The 21237-nt window shown below is 36.7% G+C and overlaps 1 protein-coding gene across 1 annotated transcript; it reads right to left on the reverse strand.

Moving 5' to 3' along the window:
- Positions 1-4596: 4596 nt before the first annotated feature.
- Positions 4597-21006, reverse strand: LOC131430573 (uncharacterized). Its single transcript, XM_058595646.1, has 4 exons — positions 20072-21006; positions 5466-5933; positions 5033-5401; positions 4597-4959 (listed from the first exon to the last, which is right to left on the reverse strand). The coding sequence occupies exons 1-4, from the start codon at positions 20121-20123 to the stop codon at positions 4871-4873; spliced, it is 978 nt and encodes a 325-aa protein (XP_058451629.1). The 5' UTR covers positions 20124-21006; the 3' UTR covers positions 4597-4870.
- Between the last annotated feature and the right edge of the window lie 231 nt (positions 21007-21237).

The following is a 21237-nucleotide window of genomic DNA, read 5'->3' on the forward strand; positions in this document are numbered from 1 at the left end:
TGTTTGTTCACTTGTTTGTGCGGTTGAAATTCTGCGTTTTCAAAATATCGCGTATTGAGAAGGCAGTGAAAATTAAGGTTTCGGACACATGACGCAGTGAGAAGGGTACTAGGCGAAAATTGGCGAAGCGGTTTGGAATTCATCATTTCAGTGTTAAAACCATCATTAATAAGTTTGGGGAACACTATTCTTTGGATGAGCTACCAGAAAGAGACAGAAAATCCGGTTTTTCCAACCCGAAACTGGACCAGAAAGTGGTATCTCTAATCATGAAGAACAAATCAATGTCAATACGTGATTTAGCCAAAAAAGCAGGAAAGATTGTCGGAATGATCCAGCGTATCAAGAGGCGAAATCATCTGAAGACCTACAAGAAGCAGAAAATCTCGAAAAAAAGTGTAGAACAGAAGAAGCGAACAGTAACAAGGGCCCGGGAATTGAATTCGCGTCTTTTGCAGTGTCCGGATGCATGCGTTTTTATGGACGATGAGACTTATGTAAAAGAGGACTCAAAAACCCTTCCAGGTCCACAATACTTTACTGTCGTCGTTGGAGGGATGTGAGCGATTCGGACAGGTCGATTCAAGTGGAGAAATTCGGTTGAAAAGTACTGGTATGGCAAGCAATATGTTCCTGTGGTTTGAAGTCAACCATTTTTTACACTACCGGAACTATAAAGGCAGAAATCTATCGATTTGAGTGTCTTTAGAAAAGATTGCTGCCTTTATATAAAAAGCATAGCACACCTCAAATGTTTTGGCAGGATTTAGCGTCGGCTCACTATGCCAAAACCACTCTCAATTGGCTTGTGGAAAAGGGTATAAATGTCGTTGAGAAAAATATCAATCCACCAAATTGCCCTAAGCTTCGAACGTTACTGAGCAATCGTGAAGAGGGTCTTCAAGAAGACTGGTAAGGCAACTGAGAACATGAAGGAGTTCAAAAATATTACACAATACAAGTAGGTTTAGAATTTTCCCTACACAAAAAGCTCAGAATTGCGGAAGCAAATAATGTCCTCATGGTAATAACCAAATCATATTTATAAAAGGGCTGAAAAGTCACCACTTGTGGCTGAACACCTAATTTAAATCTTAATAATTTAATTTTAACTCATATTCCAATAAATAGTTATTTAATAAAAAAAAATAATAAGGAGTTCAAAAAAATTTGGGCTCAAGCGTCCAAAAAATGCGATGCAACACCTTTCCGGAACTTGATGAAGAGCGTTCGATCAAAAGTTCGAAAATTCGTGAAGGAATAACTTAATTTTCATCCGGTTTTCATTATGCTCAAGTTTAACCTCGTACAATAAAGGATCAATTTTTAGTTTGAATAAAATGTCGTTTTTTATCACAATTTAAAAGAAAAATTTGTGGATAGCTTATTTTCGATACACTCCTTACATTATGCTATGGTACTCTTCAAAATAATTTTCTTCGATTCTTAAAAGAATAACCGAAATCGGTTTGTTTGACCGTCTACTGATAAAAACTATCAATTTGAGAATATTTGGGATCGATATAGAAAACTTTTTACGGGTTTTCGCCCTTTTCAGTGATGGTATAAAATTTTTAACTAACTTTACCCTATAATTCGGATTCGGAAGTCGAATCCGGATGAAACTCAGGAATTACGTATGGGACCACAAGACCTTTCATTTGAATCTAAGTTTGTGCAAATCGGTTCAGCCATCTCCGAGAAAAGTTAGTGCAAAAAAACGTTACATACACACATACGCACACACAGACGTTTTACGTACTCGACGAACTGAGTCGAACGGTGTATAACACTCGGCCCTCCGACACTCGGTTCAAAAGTCGGTTTTCACAGTGATTGCATAAGCTTTATAAAGGGTGATTTTTTAAGAGCTTGAGAACTTTTTTAAACAATAAAACGCATAAAATTTGCAAAATCTCATCGGTTCTTTATTTTAAACGTTAGATTGGTACATGACATTTACTTTTTGAAGATAATTTCATTTAAATGTTGACCGCGGCTGCGTCTTAGGTGGTCCATTCGGAAAGTCCAATTTTGGGCAACTTTTTCGAGCATTTCGGCCGGAATAGCCCGAATTTCTTCGGAAATGTTGTCTTCCAAAGCTGGAATAGTTACTGGCTTATTTCTGTAGACTTTAGACTTGACGTAGCCCCACAAAAAATAGTCTAAAGGCGTCAAATCGCATGATCTTGGTGGTCAACTTACCGGTCCATTTCTTGAGATGAATTGTTCTCCGAAGTTTTCCCTCAAAATGGCCATAGAATCGCGAGCTGTGTGGCATGTAGCGCCATCTTGTTGAAACCACATGTCAACCAAGTTCAGTTCTTCCATTTTTGGCAACAAAAAGTTTGTTAGCATCGAACGATAGCGATCGCCATTCACTGTAACGTTGCGTCCAACAGCATCTTTGAAAAAATACGGTCCAATGATTCCACCAGCGTACAAACCACACCAAACAGTGCATTTTTCGGGATGCATGGGCAGTTCTTGAACGGCTTCTGGTTGCTCTTCACGCCAAATGCGGCAATTTTGCTTATTTACGTAGCCATTCAACCAGAAATGAGCCTCATCGCTGAACAAAATTTGTCGATAAAAAAGCGGATTTTCCGAATGGACCACCTAAGACGCAGCCGCGGTCAACATTTAAATGAAATTATCTTCAAAAAGTAAATGTCATGTACCAATCTAACGTTTAAAATAAAGAACCGATGAGATTTTGCAAATTTTATGCGTTTTATTGTTTAAAAAAGTTCTCAAGCTCTTAAAAAATCACCCTGTATATGAGAAAGGCAAAACCATTGTAACTTTTTTTTGTCTGTAGTCTACATATGTTTGACGAATAAATAAATAAAGAAATAAATTTGAACCTAAGTTTGTGAAAATCTGTCGCACCATCTATGAGAAAAGTTAGAAAACATATTTTCATTTTTTTGCACATTTTACCCCATAACTCCAGAACGGGAGGTCAGATCTAAATAAAATTCAGGAATTTAGTATGGGATCTAAAGAGCTTTTATTTGAATCTAAGTTTGGGAAAATCGGTGCAGCCATCTCCGAAAAAAGTTGATGCACTTATTTTCACAATTTTTGCACATTTTACCCCATATCTCCGGAACGGGAAGTCGGATTAAAACTATATTCAGGAATTTTGTATGGGACCACAAGACTTTTCATTTGAATCTAAGTTTGTTAAAATCGGTTCAGCCATCCCCGAGGAAAGTTAGTGCAAAAACCTGTTTTAATCCACCTATTGGTGTAATGATGCCTTTCTCATGTATAATATTGTGGTATTCTATTCAAAAAAATTTTCTTCGATTTTTGAAAGAAACCAGCAGATTGTTTGTGCATTAACTAGTATAACATACAGAATAAAACAGTGCTTTGATTGCGTAGGTCATGCTTAAGAAAACGAAGCGGGTTCACTATTATATGCTCTTCCGGCACCGGAACCCGAGAACCGGTATAATCAAAGTCGGTTCGTATGGCCACCAACTAACATGACGTACAAACTCTACTAGTTTTTATTCAAATTTTGAAGATTTTATAAAATTTTGCATCGCACTCTAAATGACGATTTAAATGTTTGTTGTATCCGAAAATATGCAGTAATTTTTGGTAGGACCATAAGACCTTTCAATTGACCCTAAGATTGGGAATAACGGTTTAGAGTCCAGTTTATTTACGGTTTTTGTTCCGCCAGTTTAAGTGACGGTGTACAATATTGAACACACTTTACCCTATAACTTCGGATCCGGATAGAATTCAGGAATTCCGTATGGGACCGGGAGACCTTTCATTTGAATCTATGAGAGAGAGAGAGAGACATTGCTCAGCTCGATGAACTGAGTCGAATGGTATATGACAACAATACTTCAAGTTTACAAAATAAAATCATAAATTTATAGCAATCAATTTGCGAAGAGTCAAAGAATCAAATTAAGATAAAATAATATGATATTTCTCTATCTTCAGCTATTGTGCAAAAAACTTAGTGAGTTGTCAGCTACAATAAAAATAATAACAAATCAAAAATGCCTTTATTAACCTTTTTTTTCACAGTGTATACTTTCTTCGTTTAGTCTCAATAGTCCCAATAGGCCCATCTTAAAAGTAAAATTGGAGTGAAAATGGCAAGCCGATAGTTGTCCTTTTTGGTCATGAAGAACTTAGGCAAAATTTGAGCCAAATCGAAAAAACACAAAACTTAGTAGACCTTCAATTCCATGTGGAACGGCTCAATACCATTCTATCACTTTTGATACACATGAAATTGAAGATCAAGCATATTCTTCTAAAATGTACCAAAAATTGGTGTAACTTTTGACGGTATTTTAGTAAACTAACTTATTTTATTGTTAATTCAAATTAACACTTGCTCTGAACATTTGATTTGTCTTGTCACGTCAAGATCCAATATCATACAAAATAACCCTTTTAGATTAATTACATGTCACATACAGGACACCGATCTCTTCAGTAGCCTTATCGAAATTTGATCTTCGAACAACTGTTTGCCCTTTATCTAGTGATGGATTAAAAGTAGGCTTTTCGGAACAGTTCTAGATCATACAAAAAAAACTCGAACCGAATCGTTTTCTAAAAAATCTTTTTCGTCTCTTTTTACCACTTCCGTACTATTTACAAACGTCACTTTAGTTTTGCACACTGCTGTGTAATTTTGAATGTCTTACTATTTACACTACATTACTCTAAAACTGCTAAAATGTATCATCTCTTTCTGTCTATATTTTTGTATCTCACAAAAAGCAACTATTGATCACTGCAAATATATATATAACAAAGGGTAAGCTCGCAAAAATAAATCACATTCGAAATGCCCTTTTCAGACGACAACGGAAAATTCTCTACTTCATAACAAATACGCTAACAAACCTACCGCTAAGCCAGCGAGTAGAAGCAAGCAGCTGCTCGATCGATGCGCGTTGGTGCCACTTCTTACTGTGAAAAAAAATTATTAAAAAAAAAACAAATTAGCGTTGCGGTCATCGGGTCACATTTTCGGGGAACCTACCGAGCAGCATCGCTTCCCGATTGTCGATGGTGGGTTGTTCCCACTGCAGTATACTTTCTTTGCCCTCACGCCACAGCACCGGTGACAGACTGGCCACGCATTTGATTCTCAGTATGCCGTTTTCATAGTGATGAGGTCCAACCACCACATTCAGCCCCAGATAGCTGATGATCAGACCGTGGGCATTCTGAAAGCGCGGGTACGGAACCAACATGCCCGGATCGGTGACCAGTTGATCGTTGAGGTACCACTGCAAGGTGGATGCCGGATAGGACCGACCGGATGTGCAGTTGAGTTCCAGCGTTTCTCCCATGCTGTAGGAGTGGCGATCGACATCACCGTTGATGTGTGGGCCGTCCTTTGGAATGTCTAGATCAAGAAAGGAAAAATATCATCAGAAGAAGTTGATGTGCCTTGTAACACGCGAACCTACATATCACATCCATTCGTCCTTCGCCCTGGACTGAATCAAAACTGGGTGCTTCCGCCGATATTTCACATCGGTACAGGCCGGAAGATTTTAGTGTTAGTGCTCGCAGCAGCACTTTCGTGTTGTCCGAATGGTTGGGATCGACCCGAATACCATCAATTTTGTAGCTTTTGATCGGCGGATTCGCCGACGGAACGTACCGGTAGAATTCTTCGTTGTCCTTGTACCACTTAACCGAGTAGATCTTCTCTCCGTAAGCGCCATTTCCCGTTCCGGATCTAGCCCCTACGCCATCGCTGTCATTGTAGTAGTCATCGTTAGTCGAATGTGTGCGGGATCCACGATAATCCGGTCGATCCCGGAAATACTGATTCCCGTTGGCCAGCTCGTACTGACACTCGAGCAGGGCGGACTCACCGCGGAATTTGTAGGATGGAATTCGAACGTGGCGCAGATGCAGTGGAAAGATGCCTGTCGAGAGAGAAAGAGGAAGGACAGCTTTTGAGGGGCTGCGGTTCAAGTAATTTCACAAAATATAACAAATCATTTGCTGTCAATTGTCAACCTCTAAACAGTTTTATTTTTTTCCGATTATATAAGTAGGGAATCAAACCCAGGCGGGCTGCGCGAAAGGCTTCGACTTACCCATCACGCTATACCCGTCCCCATCTAAACAGTTGTTTTTATCAACTTTGAGAGTTTTCTACTAAAATTGCTCTAAATTTGATATACGACAGAAAGAATCTACCTCTCCTGAGAGAAGTTTGGAGAAGGTTATAGGTTTTGCAACAAAATTTTTCGCATTTGATTAGAAACGTAAAACCGACACCTTTATGGTAGTCAAAATGAAATGAATGCGTGTTTGTTCGTATGATCAGGTATAGCTGTGAAACGCCGTAATGGATTATTAACCAATCTTGGCGCCAGCTACAGTAGTTCTACAGTAGTCATCATAAGAAAAAGTAAATCAAAGTAATCGGTTTTTTTAACGCGAAAAATCGCAGTAGACGTGTGCGCAGGAAACAATTGTTTTTGCCTTTCTAATATAGAAAGACTATGCGATCGTTGTAAAAACAGACTTTACAACCAAGGCCGGAAGAGCCGAGTGTCACATACCATTCGACTCAGTTCGTCGAGTGAACAAAAGATCTGTGTGTGTGTGTGTGTGTGTACTATTGAATTTTATCCCGATAATATTTCCGGTTCCAAAATTACAGAGTGATATGCACTGAAAAGGAAAAAATAGTCACAAACGTTTCTCAGAGATGACTGAACCAATTTTCACAAATTGAGAAGCAAATAAAAGTTCTTGGAAATCTTTAAAAAGTCTCAAAAAAGTTAATCCAGGTTCCGGAAATACAGTGCGATTAGTGGAAATTTTTAATTTCTTGAGTATTTTTTCACAAGCGGTGACGAAACGAGGTGCACATTTTTATAAAATTTACAGCTAAATTCATTTAGTTGACAGATCTTGTGTAAGTAAATATATAAAACTACTTTAAGATTACTAATCCTCGGTTTTCGCTTCCGAAAGCACTGATAATAGTGAAAAAAAAACCTGTTTTAATCCACCTGGTGGTGTAATGATGCCTTTCTGATATCATTCATACTATCATATATAATACTGCGGCATTCTTCAAAAGAATTTTCTTCGATTCTTAAAAGAATAACCGAAATCGGTTTGTTTGACCGTCTTCTGATAAAAAGTATCAATTGGAGAAGATTTGAGGTCGATATAGAAAACTCTTTTCAGTGATAGTATAAAATTTTTAACACACTTTACCCTATATTTCCGGATTCGAAAGTCAGATCCGGATTAAATTCAGGATTTACGTATAGGACCAGAGGAAAAATTAGAACACATATTTTCATTTTGTCGTGAATACGACTTACTTTACTATGGGGTGCCTTTTCAAAATTAGCCATATGGAAGAATGGGCAGAACTTAATCGTGAATATCTCGACTTGAATTAATGGTAGCAACACAATTCTTTCACCATTTCATCAAAAATATGATCAGGAATTTAGGATAAAATTTTGAACAGTATGAGATAACCACAAACAACTCAAAAATTGAGTTTTCTCAAAATTTTAAAATAATGCGGAAAACTCTTTAGGAGCTGTCCATAAAAGACGTCACTCTTTTTTTGACGATTTTTGACTCCCCATCCCCCCTTTGTCACAAATTGTCACAGAAGCAAAGACCCCCCACCCCCCATGTCACATGTCACGAATTCAAAACAAATAAAATTCATCTCAATACATTCTAAATATGTATGACAAATCATACAAATATGAGGAAAAAATCGATTTATTACATGCTGTCATTAGATTGAAAAATATTCCTAAAACTACAAAACCATCGGATTTATTTTATTAATATAAATTATATAAATTACCAATAGTATTTGGTTGGAATTGATGAAACATTTAGATCATCTGTTTTATTCCTCCTAGGGGTACACAGATATATTATTGTTTTAGGTAAAGAATAATATTTCCTTAATGTAGCATACAGGGCTGAGAAAATAAAGATCAAAACCTCATCATAACGATCACTGCCGGAGAATCTTTTCATGGTCAGTTGATCAGTGAATTTTAAATCACATCGATCAATATCGGTACTGATCTTCCGTCACACGATGGGTAGGGATTTTGAGCTAAAATGATTCTTGATTTATGTAAGTTCAATCATTGGATTATTCGATAAGCTTTGATGCTGGTGGAGGGAAATCACATATGATCAAGATAAGACATGACATGATCTACGTCTGAAATCGTTGATCTCCCACCCTTTTTCAAATGGAGTACAATTGAATAAACTGCATCAGAATCAGATAAGAGAAATTCTTATGATATTCTATTATCAATGCTAGAAAATCAAATTAATGAAAAAATTGTCAGTGCATAACTGAAGTTAAACCGTTTGAAGGCATCTTTTTCTTTTTTACTCATATTAGGCAAAATTTATTAATTTCGCTAATTTAGTCGCTCCTCCGTGCACTTTTGCTGATTTCCTGCATCATTCATTTCCGAATTTACAAGAAGAAGCTTTTACATAAAAAAATACACGTTTTCCTAAAGAATGTAAACGTTTATTGTGAAAATTTTTTCAGGAAATAGTGCAAAGGAGTAATATTATTAGGTATTTCAAAAATGCTCTCGTTAAAATATTGGACGTCACGTTCCAAAAACCTCCCCCCCCCTTCCCCCTGTCACAAAAGGTCACGTTTTATGGAACACCCCCCTCCCCCTTGCGGCGTGACGTCTTTTATGGACAGCTTCTTACTTTCGCTTGAGTTTTTCGCGCAAAGACGACGATTTGGAGGTAGTCAGGCACATATCTTCAACTGAATGCGTAGAAAAGGGGAACCGTGGTGAAAATCGATCATTTCTTTTCGTGCGTTCGATGGTAGCAGACGTCGTGGGAGTTAAGGTGAAATGTAGCGTCATAAAATGCGCGCAAAATTTTATCCGCTTCAGTTGAACGAACCGTCGCACAAAGCATACCAAGAAAAACGGACACATAGAAACAAGAACTTTTTTCAATGATTGAGCGCAGTGGGTTTACCTCTCGTTATATTGGCTTGTAAAAAAGACTGAACGTAATGGATTTTGAATCCTTCACACTTTGAATATATGCTAATACAATCGTTATTGTTAGTGATTACTCTTACACTAGAGCTATAAATCATGAGTAATTATTAATGACTAACATGAGGTTATATGTATATGTATTAACCAACTTGATAACCATGTATATGCCTGTTGTTTATCAATGTTTATCACATTGTTTATATCACGATAATACTTGGTTTGTATTTCATTCAGTAGCTTGTCAATGATGAAGTTATAGTTTTGCTATAAAAATTGCTACAATCTAAAATAATACCTGTTATACGATATTACACAGCCAAGCTTTATTGCTTCAGCTACATCAATGCATTGAACTCAACAGAATTGGACATTATTAGCATTATAAATGACAGTTACTTAGAAAATAAACAATTTCTTACAATACCCATTTTATTGTATTTCAACTCGTTTTTAAATTTTAAATTTCAAAATTCTAAGAATACTTAGTTATGATAAACTTGATTTCGAAAACTTAAGTGTTTTTGGTTTTTCGAAAATCGGTCTAGTTTTTGAATAATTGCACCAGCAGCGACGGAAAGTACACCTTCTGCGTGGTTAAAACCTCAAACGCTCAGGTCGCAACTCTCATTTGCTTTTCGGTAGTCGTAACGAGGTTTAGAATTCAGAGCCTGCGTGCTGAAACTGGATTCTGGAACTGTATTCCGGAGCTAATTTGAGTTTCGAAATTGCAGTTCTAGAATTGAAACTGGATTCTGAGTCTGTTATTGGTTCTAAATTCAGTTCTTGAACTCAGGATCCAGTTCTTTGTTCCAGACTTCTTCTATTCGGTTCTTTTTAGAACCATAATAATACTCCTAAAGAATTATGCGGAAATTTACTTTACTGTACTCTATACAACCCATTCTGGTAGTCATGGCGAAAAATCGTCTTCAAGTTTCAGAGCTTAGTTCTGGAATATGGGTTTAGAATTCAGAGTCTGCGTGCTGAACTCAACTCAACTCGTCACTCTTCATCACGAACGCTTTCATAAATAGTTCTTTTCAGAGCCACCATTTTTTTATTATAAAGAACTATACTGCTTATTTCATAATATTTAATTGCGTTTCAGAATGTTTAATGTAACTAATTTGTAATTTAGTCTAGGCGCATCGTTTAAATTTCTAGTAATGAAAGAGGGGAAAGTTGCACAATTCAAACAATCGATCAACTACCAATTCGAATTCGGAAGCATAAATAAAGCGTGTCATATTCGTATTCACGACATCCAGTTATGTCTCTGACATTACACACCCGTACTTTTTTTTGCACATTTTACCCCATAACTCCGGAACCAAAAGTCGGATCCAAATAATATTCAGGAATGTTGACCTTTTATTTGAATCTAAGTTTGTGAAAATCGGTTCAGCCATCTCCGGGAACAGTTAGTGCAAAAAAACGTTACATACACACATACGCCCATACACACGTTCACACACACATACACACAGACATTTTGCGTACTCGATGAACTGAGTCAAATGGTATATGACACTCGGCCCTCCGAGTCTCGGTTCAAAAGTCGGTTATCACAGTGATTGCTTAACCTTACTGTATGAGAACCCACGTCGATTTCGTAGCAATGGTTAAACTGATTTTCACGAATCAAGATTCAAATTAAAGCTCCCATTGTCCTAAAATATGCTGAGAAGTTTCATCCAAATCCGACTTCCGGTTCCGAAATTATAGGGTGATGAGTGTCAAAACATTTAAATCGTCATTCAAAATGACGATGCAAAACTGGTACGCGTCGGTACGTGCGGTTTCACTCCGTTCACAGCGGGCTTTGCTCAATTTCATAGAACGTACAGGGTTGCCACATTTAAATCTATATTTGCAAATCTTTTATCCAACTTGTGCCTACTTGTTAGTGTTATTACAAAATCATGAAAACGATGCTTTTCTATAAAAGTACACTTATTACCTTTCCTATATAGAACGTTTTTACTATAACTTGAAAAATTGACTAGCCCAGAGGGCTAAGTGTTCTATATCATTCAACACTGTTCTTCGAGCTAAGTAATGTATGTGTCTGTGCGGGCATGTGTGAGAGCATGTGTCAAATAATGTCACTCTTCAAATAAAAAATCTCGTAGTCCCACACGTTGCTATTGAATTTCATCATGCTTTTAAAGGGTAAAATGTGTTTAAAATTGCACACCGTCGTTTAGAGCGACGATGTAAAAAAGAGTAAAATTCTTCTAGATTTGGTTCAAAACTGATTCAATTTGTAGGCTATATTAGTTACTTACTAAACCAACCTACTTCGGCCATACTGCTTTTAAGCTCCTGGTTCCAGAAGTACCAGAAAAAGGGGTCAAAAACTCTAAAACAAGACTCACTCAATTTTCTCAGAGATGAATTGATAGATTTCCACAAACAGACTCAAATACAAGTTTCTTATTTTCTCATAGGTTGCTGTTTAATTTCATCCGGGTCCGACTTCCGGTTCCAGATCTACAGGGTAAAGTGTGTTTAATCATTGATGACATTAAACTTTTTTCTGCTATCCCCGTAGTTCGTCTCCGAAATCCTTCATATTTCTTAACTAAGTTACTAGAATTTGTAAACTGATTTACTACAATGTGAAATGTACTATACTTTACCACTTTCGAATACTGGTTATTATTGGAATAGTAGGGAAAATGTTTGTGATTTTTACTTGATTGCTTTTAATCTGCTCTAACCTCTCCGTATTCTTTATAAAAATGCATAAAATATTACAAAGTTCAATGATCTGTAGTAATAATTTTTCGTGTCCCCCAATATTTTATGGAACATGCCGCCTCTGCTTTTGTGAGTCTCATACATATAATTTGTCTTATACTGTGAGGTTGCGTGCTTGATGAAATCTGATTCAAGCTGGTTGGTCGGAAACTCAGAAGTTAACGTTACTTGGAATTTGCATTGTAAAAAACGTTAGCTATCCCATTGAGCAGTTTATTTTTGTCGAAGATTTCAAGCGCACGTAGAGTTCAACCCTATTGGAAAATCCTTTATTTTTTCATCATATTTCTTATAGTAAAACAGTTCAAAAATATTCTGGGAAATTTTCAAACCTATCGGAAGTTAAGAGACTTTACCTTTGCATATCTCATACTGCGAAGAGGCATGAGCTTGGCGCGCAAACCCAAGCGTTCTGCTTCGGTTGACTTGAAAATTCATGCAATAGGGTAAGGGCTCTCAATTTCATCTCATTTGTAAGAACGCTACCTTCAAAGCCTGATTTAGTCACTAAAATCACTATGGATTTTTTCATATTTCTGCTTAATTCGCCTTGCTCCACATGGAGAATTGATTCACATTCCTTGGAAATCAGAACAATGTTCAAAAAATCTGCTAAACACACTTCTGATATGTTCACTACTCTGCTCCTAATTCCATCTCAAAGGATTATTATTCATCATATCGTTGGTCATTTGTTTCCCCTTTTAATTAGTAATGGCGACAGCAATCAAAACAATACATTGCACTATTTCACTCTCAGGCTCAAAATGTCCGAATTTGTCTTAAGAATGGCCTAATGCCAACTATGAGACAACACACGATATTTTTAGAACCAGTTTTGAATCATTTCGACGTTTAAAAATTTTTGGGTCGTTTTCGTTACCTTTCGCTTTAAGTAGCAAGACTCTTTGCGAGCGTATGAGTTTTCCCTAAAACTGATCGAGCAAAATTATTTCAGTTTCAGTTTACTTCCACTAACACATTTGAAGAGCACATTAGCACATTTTTATAATGTAGGCAATTTTCCATCAAAGGTTAGTGAAAAATTGATCAAAACTGATATTTCATCCAAAAAGTCAGGCTTAACATTCATTTGAGAATAAATTATTGTTAAAAAAGATTGTTTGAGACTCAATCGTGCCATTTTGATAAACTGGTTGCACTGAAAATATGAATACATAGATCTATGACATACGTACCAAATCAAATGTACGTAATACACAAGTTAACTTGGTTTACTCTTGATCCTTAAAATTAAAATTTCACTGGTAAATTTAACAACAAAACCAAAAAAGGAATTGTTTTATTTAGGCAATAACCCTTCTAAAAAGAAAATCCAGAGCCAGATATGCCATTTATACAGATTTATCTGTATTGTATAGCTTTTGCATTGATTTAAATCAGAGTACAGATTTTATATAGAATTCCTAATTGTACTTCTCCGGAAAATATTCTGCACCGAAACAGAATCTGAGTGAAAATCAAATATCCATTGGCTGTGCTCCAAACGGTGCTTATCGACGTTTCCCTGGATAGACCATCGACATAGTGTCACCAATAAATACACTTTTTGATCCGAAGTTTACAGGTGTTTCCAGAGACAAAAAACTACAAGGATAAGCCCCATGGGGTTGTTCGAGCCATTGATGCGGAACAAGGCAACCAAAATTTCTAATGATATACAATCAAATAGATCAATCAATCGTCAGTCTTTTGAATTCGCAAATGCCCGAGAGTCTGCTTAGATTGATCGTGTTCAGGAACCAACACCGAACACGCGAACCCAGAATATAGACTCTATTCGTCGTGATTTGTATTCGTTTTGTAGCCGACGAAATTACATCAATAGCCCAAATATATGCAATTATATGTTTGTACACTATACGTATATCGATATTTAAGCGTGCGATACGGACAGGCGCGTATACAGGGGGGTGTTTTAGGGGTTCAAACCCCCTCCGAAACTCAAAAAAGTATGATATTATGTAAACTCTTTTTTTCAAATAAGTAAAAAATAAAATGAATAATTTTCAACAAACGACTCCACAATAAAAAAATTTCAAATAATTATATAAAAAGTTCCATTTGTATGGAAATTGATCAACATGTTCTGAAACACCCCCCGAAATTTTTTTCTGGGTACGCGCCTGGATACGGATATCGATAATTAAGCTTCTCTTCGCCTGTGTTCAAGTTTGTATGCAAGCAGTTATTTTTATAGCGTTTCTCTACCATTACAACCATTCTGCGATTTCGGTTGAAGCGATACACTTTTTCTTATGTCGTTTTCGCTTGAGAACACTGACACTGACCCAGGGCAGTTTCATCAAACAAACACTTTTCACGAAACTGTGTTGATTTAGCACTTAGCAACGGGGGTTTGAGCAAACCTGATATAACAACCAGGTTCGAAACTGACTCGATTTTCAGTTCAACAACGTTAAAACTAGGTTCGAAACTAGCTTCAAACAAACGGTTTGACAGCAGTTAGAGTGGAAACTGGGTTAGGTTTGGCATCAAGCGAAAACGACATTATAATCAATCGAGTTCATCTTATATAATTTGGAAATTAATCTTATGCACTGCAAATTTACCCTGGGGTAGTTGTCAATTTCTCAGGCGAAATGACATAACATGGAATTTCATCCGAACTTGCATGACACAAGATCAGAGCATACCAATTGAAGCTTCAAATCGTTTTATGGCACTTTTTGTCTTGCTGTCTAGCAACAACCTGCCTCTAGCATGCTACTCGTAGGACTAAAACGTTAGCTATAATTTTGCTTATATTTATAGATTCGCTTGCTTCTAACAGCTTCGCCTTAGCATCGATTGACCAATCAGAGCGATGCTTTCTCTTTGATATATCGTTTACTCCTTCAAATGCGTCGACTATGGCAGGGAAATCCGGTATGCCGGAGATTGTTTGCTGACAAAATAGGACACTGCTAGCTATTAATCAACATTTCAATTATACACAATTAAAAATACATGGCTATGAACATTCAAACCAATACGTAGAAATATTTCCAATCAAATGGTGACATAATATTAATAATTGATACAAAATTGACTCAGCTGTAATTGTTCAAAATCTGACCACATTTCTACGTATATTTTTATTGAGTTTCTAATTTGCACCCCTATATAGAAAACAAATATGTGTTCCACATTGAAATTTTCAATTTTCTATTGATTTTCTTCGTAAGACTCCTGTGAAACTAAACAATTCATTTAGGGGTTAGCTTTATTTTGTACTAAGGGGACATAGCCGTTTTTAATTTTGTTTGCCTTTCGTCTTCGACTGGTCCATACATAACAGTTTATGGTGAACTTTTATGCGATCTAGCAATCCAACATAAACGAATCGAAATGTTTCTTCAATTTTCAGAAGACTACATTTTGTTTTACTCCGAAGTGCAAAGTCTTTATTGACGTGCCGAATGAAAACGAGGTTCCAAGATTTACTGGTAGGTGCTAGAGCACAAGCACAAAATAAGGCATTGCAACGGCTCAGCTCTGATCATTGGAAACATCCTCAATCTTTAAAATATTTGTTCATCTTTCTGTGAGAATTGAATCTTTGCTTTGGGAAGAACTTATATACAACTGCAGAATTAAGTACAGTTTAACGGTTCGTCTTCGACTCGTCAGTGCATTAGCAGATTTTGTTGAACCGCTAATGCCACCTCGCGGTTCAAAGTAAACCGCTTAGCAGACGAAAATTAAATAGTATTTATCACTTATTTGACACCTAAGTTAGGATGTCAATACTGACATGCCTCGTATTTTGACGTGAATGCGTCTTATGTTAATACGAAACGATTTAAAAAAATTTATTCTATGAAAGAATAGGCAGAACATAATTGTGAATATATCGATTTGTACTATACGCAACTACATAATTCTTTCTACATTCTAACAGAAATATGATTAGCAATTCATGATAAAATTTTCAACAGTGTAAAATGCCATAAATAACTCAAAAATTTATTTAGGGGTTACTTTATTTTTTTAAACTTTTGTAAATAAGGACGAATATTCATCAGGTTTGTTTGCATTTTACGCACTCGAATGACGGCTTTGAGGTAGTCTCCGTTCTGATGTCCAACAGGACAAGTATAAAAAAGTAAACCATGGTCTAAAATCGATCATATTTCAAGGATATGAATCCAAGCATGAAATAAAAGTCGCTAACAATGTAGGACTGAAACAATAAGAAATATAATCAAACATAGACTAAGCAAATAATACCATGGATGTAAAGTTACGAACTGTATCACTCAAATATTGTAGCCAAATGATGACAAAAAATGGATAATAAATAAAGTATTTAATGAAAAAAAATTTAAAAAAAAATGAAAATCGATCATTTCTTCTTGTGCGTTAGACAGGACTGGCCGTAGTGGTGTGAATCTTCCACCAACAGCAGATCTTCTGCGTGGTGTAAAGCCTTTTTTGATTAGATTCTGCAACTGAATTCCAATACTGCATTTTAGAACTTAATTCAGAACATGGATTCTGGTCCACCTGAATTCTGAACTTAACTTGAGGTTTAAACTTTAGTTTCTGAATTGAATTGCAAAATACAATTTCAAAAGTAAAACTAAAACTCTTATGTCGTTTTTGCTTGAGAAAACTGAAACTGACCTAGGGTAGTTTCATCACACAAACACTTTTCACGAAACTTTGTTGATTTCGCCCTTAGCGATGGGGGTTTTAGCAAACCTGATATAAAAATCAGGTTCGAAACTGGCTCGATTCTCAGTTCAACAACGTTAAAACTAGGTTCGAAACTAGCTTCAAACAAATGGTTTGACAGGAGTTAGGGTGGAAACTGGGTTAGGTTTGGCATCATGCGAAAACGACATTAATCTTTTTTTGGAACTAGCTTCTTAACTAGTTTTTGGAACTCAATTTAATGCCTCAATGTAAGTTAGGAACTCTTATCCAGAATTTTGATTTATAAATTCTGGAGCAAAATTCAAGTTATGAATTCTGAATCTGAATTCTGGAACAAAATTTCAGGTCTGAACTCCGAAAAAGAGTTTTCAAATTGTCGTCTGAACCATAATTTAATACCTGAAATCAGAATCAAAAACTAATTCCCTAATTCTGTTTTTAAAATTCATTTGTTTTGTAAATACTCGAAATAATTTCCATCCAAGGATAATTTGTGAGCGGTACGAAGCTCGCTGGGGTAGGTAAAAAAAATAGGTAGAACAAATGCAGAATGCTCTGGAACAAGTGTAGGAACAGGTAAAGAAAGAGCAAAAAATAGAGAAAAAGAATACAGAAAGTGCAGAAAGTACAAGAACAAGTACAGAATTGAGAGAAACAAGTACAGACATTACAGTATTGGAAAGTATAGAAACAGATGCATAAATGTCAGAAACAAGCACACGAAGTATAAGAACAAGTGCAGAAAATACAGGAACTGGTGCAGGTGACAAAAGTTCAGCAAAAAGTATAAAAAATACAGAAGCAAGCGCAAAAAACATAGGAACAAGTACAGAAAAAATGTTTGCAGTTTAAAAGGTAACGAAAAATGTTATCGAAGCTTTGATAGACAAATTCAACGATTATATATTTTTACCGAAATGAAAATACGAAAAAATTGGTGTGTTATAGAGCAACTATTCTCAACCTGTTGTCCGCGATAAAGAAAAGGTTGGGAACCATTGTCATAGAACATTATAATAACATTTTTTTTCAATTAACATTAAACTGATTTAAAGTATGTTTGATTTTTTTTACATCTAATCTAATATTATTGCACTACAAAGTTGGCAGGGATCCGCTAGTCGAATATAAATGAACCTTAAATTTACCGAAGCTTAACACACGCATTCACTTCAACATACAAATGTCACTATAGTTACGTTTCGTCTTAGACTCGTCAGTGCAGAGCAGTTCAAAATGAGCAGCTAAGCAGACGTAAAGTTATTACTATTTGCAACACACTTGTAATAAGCACCGAAGTGCTAAGTCTTTCCTGACGTGCCGAACGAAAACAAGTTTCGACTAATACTGGCCGATTCAGATGGTCATTTAGGGGTTAATCTTATTTTGTGCTAGGGCACATAACCAATTTCACAATTTTTACGTTTCGTCTCAGGCTCGTCAGTGCAGAGCAGTTCAAATTGAACTGCTTACTTTACGTCTGCTTAGCGGTTCAAATTGAACTGTTCAAGTTTGCAGTAAGCAGTTCAATTTGAACTGCTCTGCACTGACGAGTCTAAGAAGAAACGTAAAGATAGTGAAATTGGTTATGTGCCCTAGCACAAAATAAGGTTAACCCCTAAATACAAATGTCAGTTTATTTTGAACAATTATCATTGAATCATTATTATTGCGAATATTTTTTTCAAGTTTTCTTTCAATTTTTCACGAATTTTCGAACTTTTAATCGAACGCTATTCATCACGTTCCGGACAAGTGTTGAATCACATTTTTGAACGCTTGAGCCCATATTATTTTTGGAACTCCTGCATGCTCCCAGCTGTCTTGCCAGCCTTCTTCAAGACCCTCTTTACGATTGCCCAGTAACGTTCGATGGGTCGAAGCTGAGGGCAATTTGGTGGATTAATATTTTTCTCAACGAAATTTGTACTCTTTTCCGCAAGAAAATTGAGAGTAGTTTCGCATTTCGCATCATCGCATAGCCATGTGTCCGGAACCTTAATTTTCACTTCCTTTTCAATACGCGACATTTTGAAAACGCAGAATCTCAACCGCACAAACAAGTAAACAAACGAAAGCTGACAGCCGAACCCACAGCATGCTGTGATCTGAGCATGAAAAAACCATCACAAAAATATGCGTACAACACAAATGTATGTCGATAGCTTAATTATTTATTTATTTATTTCTTATTTACGATACACTTCTTAGATGTTAATCTAGACCTCTACCCATTAAGGGATTAAGACAATGGAACGAGAATTAAAAAAACACATGCTTGAATTGAATTCGAACCTTTGGTTCTAGAAATAAATTTTGAAGATAAAATGGTGGCAAAAAGTGTACCACAGTTATGAGCAACGGATAAATTTCCCAAATCGGGTACTTTTAGACATATTAAAATATTCTCAGAAATCTACGCGAAGCTCTGTTTCACTTCACAAGCACAAAGAAATTAGGGGAAAATACTTAGTCTGGGGAGCCATTTACAGCTGTAATAGAGAAAGCCCAAGATTTGCTGGAAATGCCAGACTTTTGTTGAACTATCAACCAGTACATTTTGATATAAATTGTTTAAGTCTCAGCCTTGTCAAAAATCTTTCGATTTTCGCGATAGATGTTTTGTCTTGGTTCACACCAAGAAAATGACTTATATTAGGCAACAAAAGAGGCAAATCTTCCCAACTCCTCAGTGCTATGCCCCAACGGCAAGTATTGATCTCCTATAAAACATGGACTATCTAAATCTAAACAACAAGCTAAATAGATATAAGGTTATCAGAAAAGTGTAAAATAAATCAGCAAGCAACGTAACGAAAAGGGTGACCCAAATATCGATGATTGGTGATAGGTCAAAGGTCAGTTTAGATTATTACCTAACCCAATACAAAGTTTTTAATATGGGTGTAATAATACGTGTGAGAGAACTTACGATCACTGTCGAATATTGTGTTCCATCGAGACCTTTTTAATTCTTTGGTTCCCGAATTCGAACCCGCAGCTTTAATTGTCAATTTCATTTGTTCATTCGAGAATGCAAACCGTTGAACCACTTATGGATCAAACCCATTACCCACGAATACAGCATTGCATTAACATAGACTTAAAGCTGCAGCAAGTATTGTTATTGATTTTCATACTAATATGAGGATATTCTTTTACTCTTATTTGGTCAGTCTTATTTTTGTGATAGAATATATTTGTCGTTAATAAGTCATGCACCGTTACAATTCTGGAAGCAAACCAGTAAAAATTGCAAAATTCATGCAATCAATCAATTATTACGAACGAAATTTTGATATTCGGAAGTGTGAAAGAAGCATATCAGTTTAATTCGTATTTACGTTCTTCAGTTATGTCTCTGACATTACCCACCCGCCTTTTTTACATTTCTCGTATCAAAGAACAAATTCCAGAGCTTGGCTTCTAAAAAATTTTCAACAGTGATTGAAAATCTTTGATGAAATATTACGACATAACAATAATTTAGCAATGATTAGTTTGGAAAAATTCATCAAATATCTTTACCAACAAAAAAAAACACACACAATCATTCGAAAGCTTACCCGTCAGCATCGCTATCCGGAAGAATCCTCCAATCACGAGCTTCACCAACATTTTTTGCGCAACACTTCGGCGGTATCAATATGAGTGGAAAGCACTTCACACGAATCGTCCTGAAAGCGAATTGATTTCAACTCTGTTCCACATTCCTTTCCTGCTTTATTTCCGGCCAGTCACATTCCGGCCGCATTTCACTGCCACCCGCGTTCGATTCTCGAGACGACGTGATGGGTATTAAATTAATCCATGTTTTTTTCTGCTACCCACTGCCAACCGATTACTTCCCCCACAAAACCCTAGTGCTGCCCAACTCCAGCAGAGTTCAGTTAAAACGCTGCAAAAGTTGATTCACTCTCACAGCCACTCTTCTGTGCATCCCCAGTGGGAGTTAACTTTTTCCACGATTATTTTCCTTCTTCTGTACAAATTATTCGTCTCGAGTCGAGACGGTAGTCGCCGTCTTTCAGGAGTGGAGTCTCCTGTCACCAAGAACCGACCGTTGTTGGAGCACCTTTGCTCACATTGCCCACTCAACTCAATAACACTAATCCTGACGGTTGTGATGGATTCGAGTGCCGCCAGTGCGGATATGTTTTCATTAGACAAACTAATCACTCCAGCAAACGCTCGGTCGACGGTTCTCTTCTAGTAAGCCTTGCTAGAGTGACACCTACAACACACTGTTCTACCACAGGAAATCACATTGCTTCCGTCTGTCACTGCTTGCCAGAGTCGTCCGAAATATGCAGACTTCTTCATTAGCTGTAATTACGGGTTACGGGCTTAGTCTGAGGACTTGAACTCGACAAACGGCACTATTTCCAGCAAGCAAGCAAGGCCTCTTCTGAACCAAGAACACCAAGAACAGGTCGAGAGCACAATTAACCTAGTCAAGTTAGTAGAAAAAAAACACGTCCAATGACAGTCGGGTCACGAAGGAGACTGAATCACGAATTAAATATGAATGCCGGCAATGGGTTCGGGAAACTCAGCTGCCCGCTTTGCTGGCACTGGAAACTCGATGGGAAATATCACGAGTGAGAGAGCAAGAGAAAAATCGTTCGTACACCTTCAATGGGTGAATGGAAACGTGAGATGAAAACTCACCGAAGTGCTCCGGTGTGGTGAATTTCTGGTGAGTGGCACGTGTGAACTCCGTAGATGGTTT

This window comes from Malaya genurostris, chromosome 2 (genome assembly GCF_030247185.1).
Source record: "Malaya genurostris strain Urasoe2022 chromosome 2, Malgen_1.1, whole genome shotgun sequence".
Taxonomy (NCBI): Eukaryota; Metazoa; Arthropoda; class Insecta; order Diptera; family Culicidae; genus Malaya; species Malaya genurostris.

Coding starts and splice junctions, on each gene's coding strand:
- LOC131430573 (XM_058595646.1), bottom strand. CDS start 20,123: ATGTTGGTGAAGCTCGTGATTGGAGGATTCTTCCGGATAGCGATGCTG. Junction 5,934..20,071: donor CCGGATAGCGATGCTGACGG/GTAAGCTTTCGA, acceptor CTCTCTCGACAG/GCATCTTTCCACTGCATCTG. Junction 5,402..5,465: donor AGGACGAATGGATGTGATAT/GTAGGTTCGCGT, acceptor TTCTTGATCTAG/ACATTCCAAAGGACGGCCCA.